This window comes from Camellia sinensis, chromosome 5 (genome assembly GCF_055761805.1).
Source record: "Camellia sinensis isolate YWXY chromosome 5, ASM5576180v1, whole genome shotgun sequence".
Classification (NCBI taxonomy): domain Eukaryota; kingdom Viridiplantae; phylum Streptophyta; class Magnoliopsida; order Ericales; family Theaceae; genus Camellia; species Camellia sinensis.
The window spans coordinates 220,235,458-220,253,027 of record NC_138965.1 but is presented as its reverse complement, the minus strand read 5'-3'; the positions used below and the strand labels follow the sequence as shown (position 1 = coordinate 220,253,027).

Below are 17,570 nucleotides of genomic sequence, written 5' to 3'. Positions count from 1 at the left end.
TTACCATTTTAGGTGACGAGATGTAGGGAAAAACCCATAACCTCACGAAATGGAACACGCACGTGGATTGATGTTGAAGCACTTTTTTTTTTTTTCCTTCTTCTCTTTTTTTTTTAAAATTTTTATTTTGCTTCCTTTTGTTCTACTCGAGGCAGGCCATTGAACAATAAAATAATAAAATCCCTATAAATGTATTTCTCTTATTAAAATAGTAAAATGGAATAAATTCCTGTTTAATTACTTTTATTTTTACTTGTGCAGTTTAATTTGCTACAAATAGAAAAAGTTAATAAGTTGCGATTCCAACTCTAAGCCCTTGGGATTGGGTTGTGACACCTGCTAGGCTGCCAATCATTTGTATTATATTCCACCTCAACAATCTAATACAAAAAAATAAAATAAAAATAAAATAGTAAAAAACAAATTGTTGATCAATCATCAGAGGAGACAGACATTTCAGTCGCGTTGCCCGAGAATATATCATCCAAATCATTTTGAATCCACTCATTTTCACTGTAATTTTGTCTTCTTGTAAGCGCATGCATATGATCTCTAGATATCATTAATGCCTCAACCATTTAGGGTGAAAGCCTGCTCCGGTAATCGCTCAGTACCCGTTTACTTACACCAAAAGCTCTTTCTAAAGCAACTATAGAAATAGAAATAATTAGTATATCACGGGTCATCTGTGAAACCACAGGCCACATGGTTTCATTTTATTTCCACCATTCCAAAATGTTAAAATTATCATAATCATCCATTGACGGACTTTCCAAATAACGTTGTAGTTCAGAACTACTTACACTTGTATGTTGGGATATTCTTTTATTTTTTATTGTTGAAAAACACTTAACCTCCCGCCTCAAGATGAGATTACTAGTGTAATGTAAGTGTATTTACAGATGCAATTGCCCTGTATTCTTCAAATAATCTGTTGCATGTTTGCATAATAGGGCAAACTGTGTTTGATCAACGAAAAGACGCTCTAAAAATTCTTATAAACCAATTTCTTTACACCTAGGATCAATTATTATAACTAAACCTAATAGATGAGGCAATAGATTAAAATATTTATCAAATTTTACTTTTGTTGAAGTAATAATGGTTACATAATATTCATTACCCATATATTTTATGAAAACTTTAATTATTTCTGCTAGCATATGTAAAACAAATGGTGAAGTAGAAATATATATATATATATAATTTTGTTGATATATCGAAATTTTGTAAAAAATCATTAAACAAGACTACTTGACGTCAATTAAGTTCTATGAGAGTCAGTACTCCTTCTATTGATATTGTTGCAAAAAATAAATTTATTGCTCTTCTTTATTTACGAGCTATTTTGAACATACTATATGTTAAAATCCACATACTATTTACATCTAAAATTAATTTTCTAAATGGCATATTTTCTCGTTGACAAATTTTTTTATATTTCGAAATTCAATTAGCAGAAGACATAATAGTAACAATTGTATTTTTTATTACAAGTACAAAAGTCTCGCATACATGCATAGCTTCTTTAACAATCAAATTTAAAATATGGGCACAACAATGAACATAAAATAAATCACCATCAACAAGTAATTGTAAAGTTGATTTTAAATGAGTTACAATGTGATTTTAATATGCTGTATTATCTAAACTAATCGTAAATATTTTATTTTGTAAAGTCCACTCATATAATACATTTCTTATTTTTACACCAAATGAATGACTAGTGTATGAAAATTCAACTAATTTAAATGAAATAAATTTTTTATTTAATTTTCAATCATTAGCAATAAAATGTGTAGTGATACATTGATATTCAAAATCATTATTTGACCACAGATCAAATGTTAAACAAACTCTTCCATTCAAATTTTTAAATATGTCAAATAATTCACTTTTAACATTCTTAAATTACTTTAAAATCTTATTTTTAGTAGTATTTCTTGAAAAACTTTAATATTGCGATGCAAAACTTTTGTGAATCATTTCAGTAAAATCGGGACATTCACTAGTAGTAAAATGTTGTTTTTTTTTAATAATATAATCAACTATAGAATTTTGTGTGCATATAGGATCATATAAATTACCAGTTGATGAAGCCCCTAATTACATTTGACTTCGAATATCAGGTTGTTGACTTTGTAAATGTTTGTTAGCATGTTTTTTTAAATTACTAGTACCCCCTGCAGATGCAACACTAAGTAAATGTGTACAATATTTACATTTTGCTTTAAATGTAATTGTACCATCAGGATTATTTATAGATATTTTTTCAAAATGTTCCCATACACTACTACTTCTGCTCCTAGATGATGATCCAACTGTTGGAAGAGTGATATTAGAAGGAGAATAAATAGATTCATGTTGTGTAGTATATGTATCAACATCGACATAAACATTAGGAATATTATGATTCATAATAATGTAAGTAAAACAATATATAATAATTAATATATGTGCATAAATAATTAATAAAAAAATGAGTAGCCAATAAATTTAATTAAACTAATTAATGTTACCGACTGGTGAATGCGATACATAAATTAACTTCTTTTGATAAAAGTTTCTTGTTACACAATTGCAATTGTCACTTAGAGATGACACTTCAAAATTAATTGAGAGTTGATAGAGATTGGGAGTTTAAAAGAGATTAAGAGAGTTTAAGAGAGAGAGAGAGAGAGAGAGAGAGAGAGAGAGAGATAATTATTTGTCAGATTTATTTTGAAAAATGAAGAATATTTATAGTAGTTTGAAAGAGTGAAACGAATTTATAAATATATATATATATATATATTACCGTTTGTCTTAGGATGTTTGAATTTTTACCCTTTTTACTAAATTATGACCGTTTGATTTATTTATTTATTTTTTCATTTATTGAATGAAGACTTGAGTGATTGATGAGATTGAGACACAACAGTGAACAAAGTAGGCTAGGGGCAGGCGGGCAGGCTAATACAATGGAAAATGTTTGGTAGCTCAAAATTTTGTGGCTCAAATGGCTCAAATCTATCAAAACGACGTTGTTTTACACTCAAAATCTGTCAAAACGACGTCGTTTTAAATGATTTGAGCCATTTAAGCCACAAAATTTTGAGCTACCTAGCATTATTGCTAATACAATACACACCAACCAACTATTTGAATTTATATATATATATATATTTTAATTCATTCATTGTAAGAACACTCACAATGGAGTGGCTAAAAAATAGTATGTTACATGACTAAAAGTGATAAAAGTGGGGCTCAAAATTGTGTGTTAAGATGTGTTAAGAATTTGTTAATCTTATAGAGTGAGTGGTGGTGTAATAGATATTTTAAGGTATGTATTAAGTGATGTATAAATATATTAAATTAATAAAATAATAATATTAATAACTTTTTGTTTTTATTTTTTTAATTTTACATGATCAATCTTTTATTTATTTTATTTGTTTATATTTTTTTATGTTTTTAATTATTTAATCATTACAAGTTGTTTTATTTTTATTTTTTGAAATTTGACCATTGGTAGAGAGATGGGTTGGGTGGGTGGGTGGATTGGCCGGGCCGAGCCTCGTTTTTTTTTTTGGGGCCAGAGTTAAGCCAACGGGCCAAGAATAGAAGGCCAGGCCTAAGGTACTGGGCTGGGCTCGAGCCTGGATATTACTAGGTCGAAATGGGCCGAGCCTATCTTGGGCTACGGGCGGGCTTCAGGCTGCCCACAGGCCTCTGGTCATTTTCAAACCCCTAAAAACCTGGCCCAACCCTACAATGAAGAGCGCTTTGCAGGTTTTCAAAATGGGTAAATTACACTTTGCACTCTTGCATTTTGTACTAAATTTTATTTTGATCTTTACGTAAAAAATTATGACAGACAACTTTCTGCACTTTCGGTCAAATCTCACTTAGTCCTTACACATGAAATTGTTACAGTCAATCCCCTGTACTTTTGGTAAAATCTCATTTTGTTCCCTATACAATTATCAATCTCTCATTTCTGTTACTCAATTGTTCAAATTTTTAACATAATCTAATTATGTGATAGGAATGTGACTCCGACACGAGAATAACAAAAGGAAAATCATCTACATTTTCTACCAATACACACTTTATCTCAAAAATTATATCAAAATATGACTGTATTAGGCTAAAACAAAATACATATTGTGAACAATTAAGAAAATAAACTAAGATTTTGCATAAATTGGAATCACAAAATTCTATTTTTCACAATAATACAGTTTTCTGTCTATTCATATTTCGGTCTCTTTGATTTCTTTGTCGAATATTTTTTATTTTATTTCAAAAGTTCTACTTTCTTGCATTTTCATTTCAATTTTTACCATACGAACACACACACACACACATATATATATATATATATATATATATTGTATTATATAACTCTCATGTGTTTATCCATCAAGGATCCTCTAGAGTGTTTTTTTCTTAAACTTTCCTAAAGTGGTGTATTGTGTGGTTGAGATTTAATGTTAAAAAATTGATGTGACTTGTCATTAAATCTCAACCACACAATGCACCACTCTAAGAAACTTTAGGAAAAAAAAATTCTAGAGGATCCTTGCTCGTGTTTTTCATGTAAGGTAAAGTGTGTTGATGAGAAGTATTGATAATTTTCTTTTCTTATCCTCATTTCATTGTTTTATTTTTGTCGCATGATTAAATTTTGTTAAATATTTAAAAATAAAATAATAGAATAAAGATATTGACATTAAAGTGAGATTTAAATAAAAATATAAAAATTAAGGGATTAAAATAAAATTGGACTAAAAGTAAAAGTATTGACTGTCATAATTTAGAGTATTGACAGTCATAATTTTGTGGGGACAAATGAGATTCGGTGCAACCTACAGTCGTGCAAAGTGTAATTTACCCTTTTCAAAACTGTAGGACATTCCCCCCTGAAATCGCCAACTCCTTCCTTCAGGCGACTCCCACCAATCCCTTCCGGCTCTGCCTCAAGGTATGGAACCCTCTGTGTGTGTGTGTGTGCGCGTGCGCGTGCAACTCGCTGAAACCTATTCTCTCCACACGCTCTCTATCCATCCTCAACTCCCCACACAAACGTCCTTCTGAGTAAACCTGTGTTATTCGATTTAGTGGTTGCTAAGAGTTGATGGTTAACTACAACACTGAAATTAGAGATTGAAATAAGTTGGCTGAGTCTGCTTTATTGTTATATATGCTGTTTCACCGTTTCGTTTGATAACATATATTTATTTTTAATTGTTTTGTTGTGCTTTTTTATTCTTGCTAAAATCTGAGATTAGGAATTTGGAATTTGATGATGGTGTATACTTGGATTATCTAGGAAATGAATATATATATATATATATATACATACATGGCATGCCATGAAAATGTAGCATTTTAACTTTTTTTTTTTGTATATACCATTTTTCTTTTAAATATCAGTTTGGCTAGTTTGAAGGTTTTTCTTATATAGAAAGTGTTATTGGAGTACACACACTAGCTAAAGTGGTCAGGCTAAATACACAAGTATACTCTCTATGTACTTTTGCTAGGAAAATTTCTTATTAGTGTTGGGGTTGCTCTTAGGGCCTGGGTCAGGCGTGGGTTCCTATGAAACACAAACTGCATTATCACTTCCTGCAGTCGTTGACAATCCTCTTGCGGACTCACATGTATACCTCTATATTGATCTCTCTTTTTCATCCTTCACAATTTTATGTTGATGGGTTAGGATTTGAATGATTCCGTTTTTGAATTGTTGGTGAGTGATTGAAAAATATGTGATTTTACATAATTTGTTGATGGATATTTGGTTTGAACTTGTTTAAGGGCAAGGGTATGCAGATTACTTGATGGATGATGCAATTGGGATTTTAACATACACATATATATGTTTATCATGGTATGTACTGTTGGAGCATGTGTGAAGGTACCGGATAAAGAGTAAAAAGAGATGAGTCTTATCGTAATATACATTAGATGAACTATTCACTTATGGGCTTAAGCTTTTTGGTGGGTATGAGTTCCAAATGATGTTTGTTAGGCCCTATGACGCAGCGGAATAAATCACACGGGACTAGATATCGTTCTAGTAGGTGAAAATTCTTGAATCCACAAGAATACCCTTGAATCCACAAGGAAGATAGAAGAAAAGCTCTTAAAAATATTATTGAATGAATGAATATTACATATGCTTGTAGACTTATTTATAATAGACTATACCTAATATTTGTAGGAAAAGTGATTCCAAAATAAACTAGGAAACTTAAATCAACACAAATTAAGAAACCTAAGAGAACTAGGAAACATAAGAGACTAAAATTCTAAACTATTTAAAATCCTAGTCAAAATCTGATTCTAAAATAATAAAATTAAGAAACCTAATAATTCTAAAATATTTATACTAAATTACAAGAATCCTAATAATACATCAAAAATATTAAAACTAAAAATATAAAAATTCTTAAAATCTTGTCTTGAAAATCTTGTCCTACATCAGACTCCTCTTCTTTGAAAGAACTCGCCCTCGAGTTCATATTAGAGATCTGCCATTGTCCATGCCAAATAAAAAGATACTTGGAATATTTCAGTTGTTTGTCTCTCATGGGCAGAAGTTCATCTGGCAACCTGTCAGCAATAAGTTCTTGGAATTCCTCCAACAATGGTTGAATTTTCTAAGGGATTGGTGTGACTGTGTTCTCCTTGGCCACAGGTACCATTGTTTTCACAACCATAGCATATAACTCTTGTGAAGTTTTCGCATCTGCTATAAACTCGGCCTCTGAATTGGTTATAGTGAGGAAAGACTTCGCTTCGACTTTCGGAGGCACTTTGTGTTGCTTTAAGGGACTCATAGCAATTTTATGAGACCCCCAATTGAACACATAAGTGTTGTCTCGCTCTCTAAATGTAATATCCACATCAAATTGCCAAAGTCTTCCAAATAATACATGACTAGCATCCATATCAACCACATCACATAATACATCAGATTTATAATGTTTACCAATAGAAATAGGTACCTTACATACTTCAGTTATCTTGACAGCAGGTCCTTTTTTGATCCAGCCAATACTGTAGGGAGAGGGGTGTGGTTCAGGAGACAACTTCAGGTGCGTTACCAATCGTTTAGCCACAAAATTTTCACAACTTCCACTGTCCATAATAAGGTCACACACCTTTTGATTCATGGTACAACAAGAACGAAAAATACTGTGACGTTGACTGAGGTCCTCAGTTTTTGGTGTAAATAGAACCCTTTGAACTACACTGTTGACTCGTTCTCCTTCTTCTCTGGCGAGTTCAGCACCTTCATACTGATCACCCTCATATTCTACATCTCCATCATCTCCAATTTCATCTTCTTCTTCAACTAAATTAGTAGTCCTTCTTTCTGGGCACACATTAGAGCGATGGCCAGGCGTACCACATCTATAACACTTATCCATTGTTGGTTTGGCATAAGGATTTGTGTTTCGAGGTGCCTCTCTGCTACTTGATCCAGTCATCTGGTTTCCTCCTCTTCCACCAGTGGTACTCCTCTGCTGATTTATTGGAATTGTTGGTTGGGTAGCCCCTTTTCCTTTTTCCCTAGTAGGAAACGATGAATCAGGAAGGTTCCAACAACATCCAGAATAGGTTGTCTTGCGCTCCATTAGCTCGGCTTTGAGAGTCATATTATGTGCTTCATCCATAGTCCACACTACTGATAGCCGCATCTTCTCTCGAATGGTTAATTTCAACCCATTGAGATACCGGGCTACACGCTGTCCTTCGGTCTCATTCAGATTATTGCGATCTGAAAGTCGGCAAAATTCAGTTGTATAATCAAATACAGATTGGCTTCCTTGGTTGCAATTTTGGTACAACTGAAACAAGTATTGATCATAATCTGGTGGTAAAAATCTGTCTTGGAGGAGTTGTTTCATCCGACGCCAAGTCCGTACAGATTCTTTTCCTTGTCGATGCCTATTTTTCTGCAATTGATCCCACCATACCGCAGCACCTCCTTTTAGTTTGTATGCCACCAATTTCACCATCTTTGATTCTGGAACATCCATCATCCCAAAAAATCGCTCCACCTCTGAAAGCCAGTCAAGAAAATCTTCAATATGTAGATTTCCATTGAATTGGGGAAGATCTATCTTCATTCGGTACTCATTGAACCCTTGTTGTTGTTGCCTTCGGGGTTGATAGTTGGCTGGAAGTGGTTCAAACTCTGGTTCAGACTCCTCCTCACTATCAGATGGACAACGAAGGGGACGTCTAAGAGCATTCTGAACAGGCTGACCTCGGGCAAATCCTTCGGTGCGCACTCTGTTCTAGTTAACAGGTTGGCCTTGGGCAACGCCCTCAGCACAGACCCTATCAACCATTGGTGGCCTATTGTTGGCATTGAGATTCAGGCCAATAAGCAGATCACGAATTTCGTTTAACTGCTCTTGCTGTTTCTCATATGCTACCCACAGGGCCTCGACCCTACGATCACCGTCAGTAGGGTTTGCATGATCTACTCTGTCTTGTGCCATAGAGCCAGGTGAATCCTTGCTCTGATACCACTTGACACAGCGGAATAAATCACACGGGACTAGAAATCATTCTAGTAGACGAAAATTCTTGAATCCACAAGAATACCCTTGAATCCACAAGGAATATAGAATGGATGAATATAGAAGAAAAGCTCTTAAAAATATTATTGAATGGATGAATATTACATATGCTTGTAGGCTTATTTATAATAGACTATACCTAATACTTGTAGGAAAAGTGATTCCAAAATAAACTAGGAAACTTAAATCAACACAAATTAAGAAACCTAAGAGAACTAGGAAACATAAGAGACTAAAATTCTAAACTATTTAAAATCCTAGTCAAAATCTAATTCTAAAATAATAAAATTAAGAAACCTAATAATTCTAAAATAATAAAATATTTATACTAAATTACAAGAATCCTAATAATACATCAAAAATTTTAAAACTAAAAATATAAAAGTTCTTAAAATCTTATCCTGAAAATCTTGTCCTACATCAATAAATCACACGGGACTAGATATCGTTCTAGTAGACGAAAATTCTTGAATCCACAAGAATACCCTTGAATCCACAAGGAAGATAGAAGAAAAGCTCTTAAAAATATTATTGAATGAATGAATATTACATATGCTTGTAGGCTTATTTATAATAGACTATACCTAATACTTGTAGGAAAAGTGATTCCAAAATAAACTAGGAAACTTAAATCAACACAAATTAAGAAACTTAAGAGAACTAGGAAACATAAGAGACTAAAATTCTAAACTATTTAAAATCCTAGTCAAAATCTAATTCTAAAATAATAAAATTAAGAAACCTAATAATTCTAAAATATTTATACTAAATTACAAGCATCCTAATAATACATCAAAAATATTAAAACTAAAAATATAAAAATTCTTAAAATCTTGTCCTGAAAATCTTGTCCTACATCACCCTAGCGTTCAGTATGTGGAATTGGAAGTTTCTCCCCGATGAATTGGGCCGGTATTGTTGTGCGCTTGTGGGCTCCCTAATTCTCTAACATGTACTATTTGTATATTTGCCATTATCTTCGGACTTAAGTCATAGGTGTTTGGATTTATATATTTATCATTCATTTACAGTATGATTTCTCTGTTTATGGGTTTTGTTTTGTTGTTGACACCATCCAATAGAGCTGAAGCTAGTATTATTATTCTCCTAAATGGTCAAATTAAATGAACTTTTTCTGTTGCTATGAACTGCATTCAGATGAAACTATGGGACTGATTTGAACCTTTTGTGAAAAAATAAATCAGAAGATTAAGGAAGGGGGAACATCCCACTTTGAGGGGCCAAGAGCCTCTGTTAGGTATACTTGATGAAAAAGCCCCAAGTTAGGTTTAATTTTAGAAGAAGAACATCCAATATATATATATATATATATTCACAGAGAAGTTTAAACCAATATCAACCTTCCTATTTCTTTGATTTTAGGTTGTATAATACAAGGACATTACGACTGATATTTGTCAAATGCTAATATTTTTGTTATAATTATGAGTACTTTATTGGTTGGCTATGTATAGTGAAGGAATGGACGCTGCTGATGAAGTGGGCAATAGACCTGCAACAGAATTTCAGGAGGATGTGAAGGATCCACTCATTGATCTTAGTTTAACAGATTCAAATGAGCTTTGGCTCATTCAATGGCCAATTAATCAAGTAAAGTTTCTTTAGTTCATTTTGGTCCATCTCTTCTTATACAAATGTTGCCTTACTGTGAAACAACACAACGTTGAGTCCAAACAATGACATCTATAGTGGCACAAATGGTGGAAAATCTCTCTCTCTCTCTCTCTCTCTCTCTCTCTCCACAGCCCCATAAAGGTTGTATATTAAAGAAAACATATCCATTGACATTGCAATGTCGTCTTTTAATACAAAATTTTCACATGACATTTCAAAAATTACAGTGACCTCTCTTATCAATGTTTGTCTCTTAACAAATATAATGAAAAAAATGTGTAATGGCCTTAATACGCTCGACGGAGGGTATGAATTTACATATTACCCCCTTCCTCTTCCCTTTCCGCTGCTCAGCCTACCTAACCAACACAGTCAATTCTCACCCTTACCATCACCACCACCCAAAACCACCTCCCACCACCACCATCGCCAACAGTCTCTATCATCCTTCCCAATAAATCAACACCCACGTTATAGGGGGGAGTTAAAACCCAAAATCAACACCGCCCCCCCCCCCCCCCCCCCCAAAAAAAAAAAAAAAAAAAAACTCAAAGCGTGGTACTAATTATTGTGTATGAGAGAGAGACCAAGGACAAAAATAAAAAGATGTATCCGAATCACTTAGTTGCATTGCAGTCCCTCATTACCATCATCACCTAAAAACCAGTTTTTATTTTTATTTATTTATTTATTTTATTTTATTTTAAATTTTGCTTAGGGCAAAACAATATATTTGCTAATTCCACCGAGGGGGAAAAGAAAAAAACATATTTGGGAAGACCCACTAGAGGTCAAGTCAACGGAGCCAAAGCATCGGCGAGACTGGAGGCAGATGTAGTTGTGTCACGACTCAAATGCCCCCCCTAAAAGTTTGGTCCATGACCGGCTTGTACTTAGGCCTCAAAACAAAATTTCAAAAAAATAATATTTATTCAAATACAGGGCTTTAAGCGGAAACAGATACCAAAATAATAATGTCCATTGAGCTTGTGCCTATGCCAGGATCATTACACAAATTATACATATATATATATATAATCTAGTCTACGTCATCTAGGTATATATACAAGGGGTTAGTAACCAAAACTTTATAAAGTAACCACGGGTTCGACAAAAGCCACCAAAAACTTGACCACACATGTGACGTCAAAAGGACCAGACAAAAAGCTTCAATTGTGGAGGTTGAACACAACAGACCCACGAAAAAGGCTTCTCCCCTACATAAACATATCAAAGAACAAAGTGAGTAGGACTCAGTGAATAATAATAATATAAAGAGATTCGGGTGAATAGGCATATGTCTTGGAGAATATTTATCTAACGTTTACATGTCTCCTTCATCATATTCCAAAACGGCCTCGAGCCCACATAAGACGGAACGGCCTTAGGCCCAATGTGATGCACAACGGCCACGGGCCCAACATAATACAAAATGGCCTCGGACCCAATCATAATACAAAACAACCTCGGGCCCAATCATAATACAAAACGGCCTCGGGCCCAATCATAAGTAGTCCATATCATAATGTAATTCACATAACGTACACCATTACAATAAACACAATTCGTATCCAGCAAAAATAAATGAATCCTAGCACCACTCATCCCAAATATGCCATTCACAATCATAATATATAAACCATAGCATAATGATTCCAACATGCCAAGGACAATCAAGGTATTATAATTCAAAAGTAGAAATACAGGAATAAACATATCATTATGCTATTGTTACTCACAGTGGTCTAGGCGAGCAGCGGTCTCATCCCGCAAGTGACCTACACATAGCACATGTATACAACAGGTAAATAACGCATTCTTCCCTTCATTTATTAGTTCTTTAATTTCTTTAATCACTTGTTCTATTCGTTTACTTTCTATTCATTTTCAAGCATTTTAAAGGGATCAAATAGACACACTAACAGTTTCAGAGGGTCAAACAGGGGAAAGGAAGTTGACATAATTTCTTTCCACTGGCCGCACGTGCGGGAGTCCCCCACCGCACGTGCAGGAAGGTATGCCGCACGTGCGACCCGCACGTGCTTTTATTGTAGAGTGCCCCAATCTGTCTCCCCTGTTTTCCACACGTGCGGCTGTGAGCCCCGCACATGCGGCTATGCATCCCGCATGTGCAGCCATGAGCCCCGCACGTGCGGTCGTTAGCTCTGTTTGAGCAGTCCGAAACTCCAACAATTTCTAGCTTCCAAAAGACATTCATATGGCTCAAGTCAAGCAAAATTCATTCCAAAACATGACATATGAGCATAATAAATACGAAATTCAAACCCAATTAGATTATAACTCATCTTAATTGCATATGTACAACTTAAATTGCCACTCCCCATTCATTTCTTTATCTTTTCATGGTCCACCAAGACATATACCAACATACACAAGGACATACACAAACATATATACATACACGAGTGCAAAGCTTGCAACACTTAGAGATTAGAAAGTGATTCCAACACAAGACAATCTCAAATGCAAGAATAGACCTTTAAATCATACAAATGTAAGAAATCTATACTCATCCCATGATATTTGGCCAAGTAAGATCATATCTCAAAAACCCTAACTTCCATGGGTGCCAAAACTTCATCTCAAGGCTTGATTCCAAAGAAAGATGGAAAATTAGGAGTAATTTAGTTACTTTTCCACTTACCTTGAGCTAAATCTTTAAATTAATCTATCAATCCCCTCAATCTCCAAGCTTTTCTCCTTTCTCCCTCTCTTTTCTTTTCTTCCTTTCTCTTGGATGACTCTTCAGAATTTTCCACTCAAAAATATGAGAGGAAAATGAGTTATAAGGAAACTTATATCACTTAGCTAGAATACTTGCCAAACAAGCCTTAACGAATCAGATTGAATCAATTTTCAATTAAACTTCCCAATTAGCTCTAAAAATTCCCCTGAACATATCCATGTACTCAATTTCAGTTTCTAAACTCATTAAAGTCGTTAATTTCAATTTCAAGTGTCAACTCTAGGAATTTTAGCCAAATAAAGCCAATTAATTCATTATGAATCAAAATTTTTACAAAACTTCATATTATATCCTAAAAATCATGATAATCAAAACTGTAAAGTCAATTTTGGTTTATCGCACCTCTAAGGCTCTCAATTTACAATCTAAAGGTCACCATTTCAACAGATTGCTTCATAACCGACAGATACCCATTGAGAAACATATAATTAACTCATTAAAACATGAAATTTCACATCAAACATATAATCACACATACAATAACACATATAAGGAGGGATTAAAGCTTATGGAGGATATAAGTGAGTCGGTTTATTACAGTTGGCGGGGGTGGGAGGTGGTGGTTGTGGGTGGGACGTGATGTTGGAGGTGGGGAGTGGGAGGGGGAGAGCAAGGTGGCGGCTGGGGGTGGATGATGGCAATGGTGGGAGAGGGATTGCAAATCGGTGGTAGGGGTGTGAAGGGAGGGTGGTGGTGGCAATGGGGAGTTAGTGTAATTTATACTTGTTCTTAGAAAGTAAATCAGCTTGTCTAATGATTCAGCATACTACTATCTTGAATTGAACTCTATAATGGCCAATGATACACAATCTTAATTTGGGGTAAAGGAATAATGTGAATTTAATATGTAGCATTTCCATCATTGTTTGTGAATTTCAAATTGGTCTGGAATTGAGCTAATTAGTTTGTTCTTGGGTATTGCAGGCTCCTGGTTTTGATGGGCAAGAATTGTCACTGAAGCTTCATCATGATGGATTGTTGGGAAGTTTCGAGGGTTCATCTGGCAAGTATAAATTTGTTAATGACATATAATGCAAACTTGTATCATTTTGCCTGCTGTATTTTGTTTTCAATCTCTGATAGTGGCTTAGCTAGTTCAATATATCATATATGAGCTTTAACAAACTTTATATCATGGTCAAATGTCACTCGTGATGGCAGGGAAATCATATGATGTGGTCAGTTTCAATGCACAAGTTCCAAATGCTACAGTTTTCTTATCATCTGCATCAGAGTCGAAAATTGGTACACCCTTGCATTTGCCTAGTCTCTTTCCTTCTCTTCTTATTTTCCTATTCTTCTATATTTTAGTCTTAATCTAAATAACAGTGTTGAGGAATTGATTTGTTCTTTATGCATGATAATGCCCCTTTTGTGGTTGCAAGTGCATAGTTCTTCTTATGTTGTCAATGGTTTAATCCTATATTGACTACATTTTGGCTTCACAATAGCCTTGAATAAAGCAACAAGAATAACTTAACAAAAATAAGAATGGTGTAAAAAAATAGAAGTGACTAAAATGAAGTTACATCATTCTTCCTCACCTGAAAAGAATTTTTCCTTCAATTTTGAAACTGAGACATGCAATATCTCTAATGTTTGTTCTCTCATATATTTTAATCTTTATGCATGCATAAATTTTTGGGTTAACATCCATCAAATCAGCCATCATGTCATAATAAAATAGTTTGTGATCAACTTTTTAATGAATAATAAAACAGGAGTTAAAGCAAGGAAAATAAAAAGGATCCTCTAATGGAGATTGCTTGAAAATTGTGGGTATCTATATGGCCACCGCCATGTGGCTGTTCTAGTGGGCTCGATGTCACCTCCAACTCAGATAAAAGGATCTCTAAATGGCTAGTCAACTTGGCATCATGTCATCACTAGGGCTAGTTATTGTGGTCATGAGGCTAGCCTAAGCAGGGGCACATAGACAAGTTACATGGAGGGAGGGAGGGGGGTGGGCAGTTTGCCTTATTTTATCTTCAGCTTTAGATGGTGCCACCTCATAATGAGTATTTTGATAAATTGAGTTGAAATAATATGGTTGTTTTGGGTGACGAAAATTGGACAGGCATTAAGTTGAATAATTTGGTTGTTTAGAATGATGAAAATTAGACTAGCACTTTGGTTTTTTTCCACTAGTACTTTGCGAAGTTGTACACTTCGAACAATATTTTAGGGCATTTTCATTATGCTGACTGACTTATCTCATTGACAGTTGGGAAGATTTCACGTCGTGTTTCCCTTGTTCATTACCCAGAGCCTAGTGAACTTCAGAAACAGAATACCAATCATCAGAAGCAGATGTATCAGAGATCTTCTGGAACTTCCTTGACCAATTCATCCCATCATTTTGCAACTCAAACTCAAAGTACCAGGCCAAGAAGCCCAAAATCAGCAGGCAGCAATGCTGCCTCAATGCATAGTAGCAAATATTTAAGTTCTTTGTCTGAGGTAGGGGAGCCATCAAAGCCTTCACAGAGCAGGCATATTGAGGAGCCAACTAGGTCCATGGACCAGTCCACTCAAGACTCAGGACATGGTCATAGTGTGGTTACTTCTTCTGGGTCCTTAGAGCAATCTAATGACAGGAAATCAAGGAAGAAAAAGAAAATTGTGGAGTGAGGTGTGTTATACAACATATGTTGTTTACCTCTTCTTACACTTTGTAAAATCCAAGCATTTTGAGGGTGATTGAAAGTCTTGGTCTATCAACATTGAAATATTACGTGGTTCGTCAGGATCCTGAAATTTTGCATTCAATTGGCTTTTGTTATATTACCTGAGTAGTTGACTGAAATGTTTGGAAAGCTGAAATCATAAAATATTTGGTTGTTAATCTATGTTTTTGGTGCTTTTGTGTTGAGTTGAGCCAGTGTGAAGTCGCAAACTCACTTATTGTGCACAGGCCTTCGCAATTTTTTGTTATTTGCGTCTTCCATTTATTACTTGTGTCTCTTGAATTATTCGCAAAATTGAGGATTAATTGAAAACCAAAGTAGTTGTTGGCAGAGTTACAAGTTATAAAAAAGAAATAGGAAATAGGCTGTGGCAATTGCAGCTACCTCTGTAAAAGCATGAGTTAGAAATTTTGAATGGCTTCCATACATAGAGAACAAGAAGTTGAGTATGATTATTCAGTATATAGAATCCAATCAATCATGGGAGCTTGCATTAGGGCTTTGTTGATTTTAGTGGAAATGAGAATGCTTGAAGGATTATAATTGAAGTCAAGTTGTTTAGTTCTTCTATTGTGGTCTACAGTTGTCCTGTCATTACTATTATGATTCATAATCACTTCTTTCTTTGGAAATAAATTGATGATCCTTAATTGAATCCTTTAAATTATTCTGTTCTTGATTGTTTTGTCTTGCCTGCCTTCCCTTGATTTCCGCAACTTGTTTTTTGTGTTTGTGTTTGTGTTTTGTCTTACCATTTGAAGGTTAAATCTAGTCAAATTTTATAGGTCTTCACTAGGTGGATTGAACTAGCAAATTGCTACCTATTGGGGGATAACTCACCTTTAGGCTTAATTTATCTGTGGGTGAGTATTGACATGCACTGTTATTGGGATCATTGGTGTCTAACATGCGCAATCGGTTGATTAGGCTTGCAACCAGTGGGTGTCAGTGTGTTAAATCTAATGTCTCAAGAAGTTAATATACTCTACCATGCTACAAACCCTCTTTTACACAGGGAGGGTATTTTTATTGCGGTTTTGATCGTAATATCCATTTTACAAACAGAGAGACTGCACATTGTATGTGTTCATTGGAGGTGGTACCATTAAGTCGGCTCCCAAGGTTGAGGATATCATGGTATGACATGAGATGGGAGAGGTCCAACAGTGACATTTTTCTTACACGTCCAACAGATGGGAAAGGAGTCGTCTCGTGACCTTCATGAAGAAGTCCTTATTGCTCTTCCCTGCAAATTTTGAGGTTTTATGTAGTTTGGCCTTTTAAAATTCTCCAATTTTGTAGATTATCCAAAAAAAAAAAAAAAAAAAAACACAATAAATTCTCCACTTTTGTAGGTGAAAGTAGGAAACTTATGTGCATTAGATTGGTTTTTTTAATGTGGTTGGGACAAACATTCACCTATAAAATAAAATATTTGGTCAAATATGAAGTTTTGAATTCAAAATGTTTGGAAAAAGGTTATTTTAACGTTTTCTAGTTTTATTTCAGAAAAATGATTTGATCTGGAATCAGGGAAATTTTTTGAATGTTTGAAATATCATATCTTATAATCTTTCAATTTTGAAATTTTACTTGCATCGAAGTGTGTGCACTTTTGTGAGCACAGAGTTGTCCTAGTGGTTAGACTCCCACTATGTAGCTAGGTTTGTTTGATTCCCAGTATTCCCTCTCACATCCCCTTAAGTTAGCACATAATATAATCCTTTCTGGTTTGAAACAAGAGAGAGAGAGAGAGAGAGAGAAGTGCAATCCGCGTATTATCTATAGGAGTCTTTACCCCACTTCATCTGGTGTGTGATGGATTACGATATGCAATTCAGGCTACATTGGGGTTGATGTTCAGTTGTGTTTTCTTCTTCCAAATTAATTTTC

General features: G+C 34.5%; 1 protein-coding gene across 3 annotated transcripts; it reads left to right on the top strand.

Moving 5' to 3' along the window:
• The first annotated feature begins 4,824 nt into the window (after positions 1 to 4,824).
• On the top strand, positions 4,825 to 15,839 carry LOC114261516 (mediator-associated protein 2). 3 transcript variants are annotated; one of them, XM_082871523.1, is made up of 6 exons: positions 4,829 to 4,969; positions 5,809 to 5,881; positions 10,064 to 10,199; positions 13,915 to 13,993; positions 14,152 to 14,235; positions 15,215 to 15,839. In XM_082871523.1, the coding sequence occupies exons 2-6, from the start codon at positions 5,832 to 5,834 to the stop codon at positions 15,619 to 15,621; spliced, it is 756 nt and encodes a 251-aa protein (XP_082727649.1). In that variant the 5' UTR covers positions 4,829 to 4,969; positions 5,809 to 5,831; the 3' UTR covers positions 15,622 to 15,839. The 3 variants fall into 3 exon arrangements, with proteins under 3 accessions (XP_028057582.1, XP_082727649.1, XP_028057580.1); XM_028201779.2 differs by lacking the exon at positions 5,809 to 5,881 and adding an exon at positions 5,566 to 5,651 and having other exon boundaries at positions 4,910 to 4,969; XM_028201781.2 differs by lacking the exon at positions 5,809 to 5,881 and having other exon boundaries at positions 4,825 to 4,969.
• Positions 15,840 to 17,570: the final 1,731 nt, after the last annotated feature.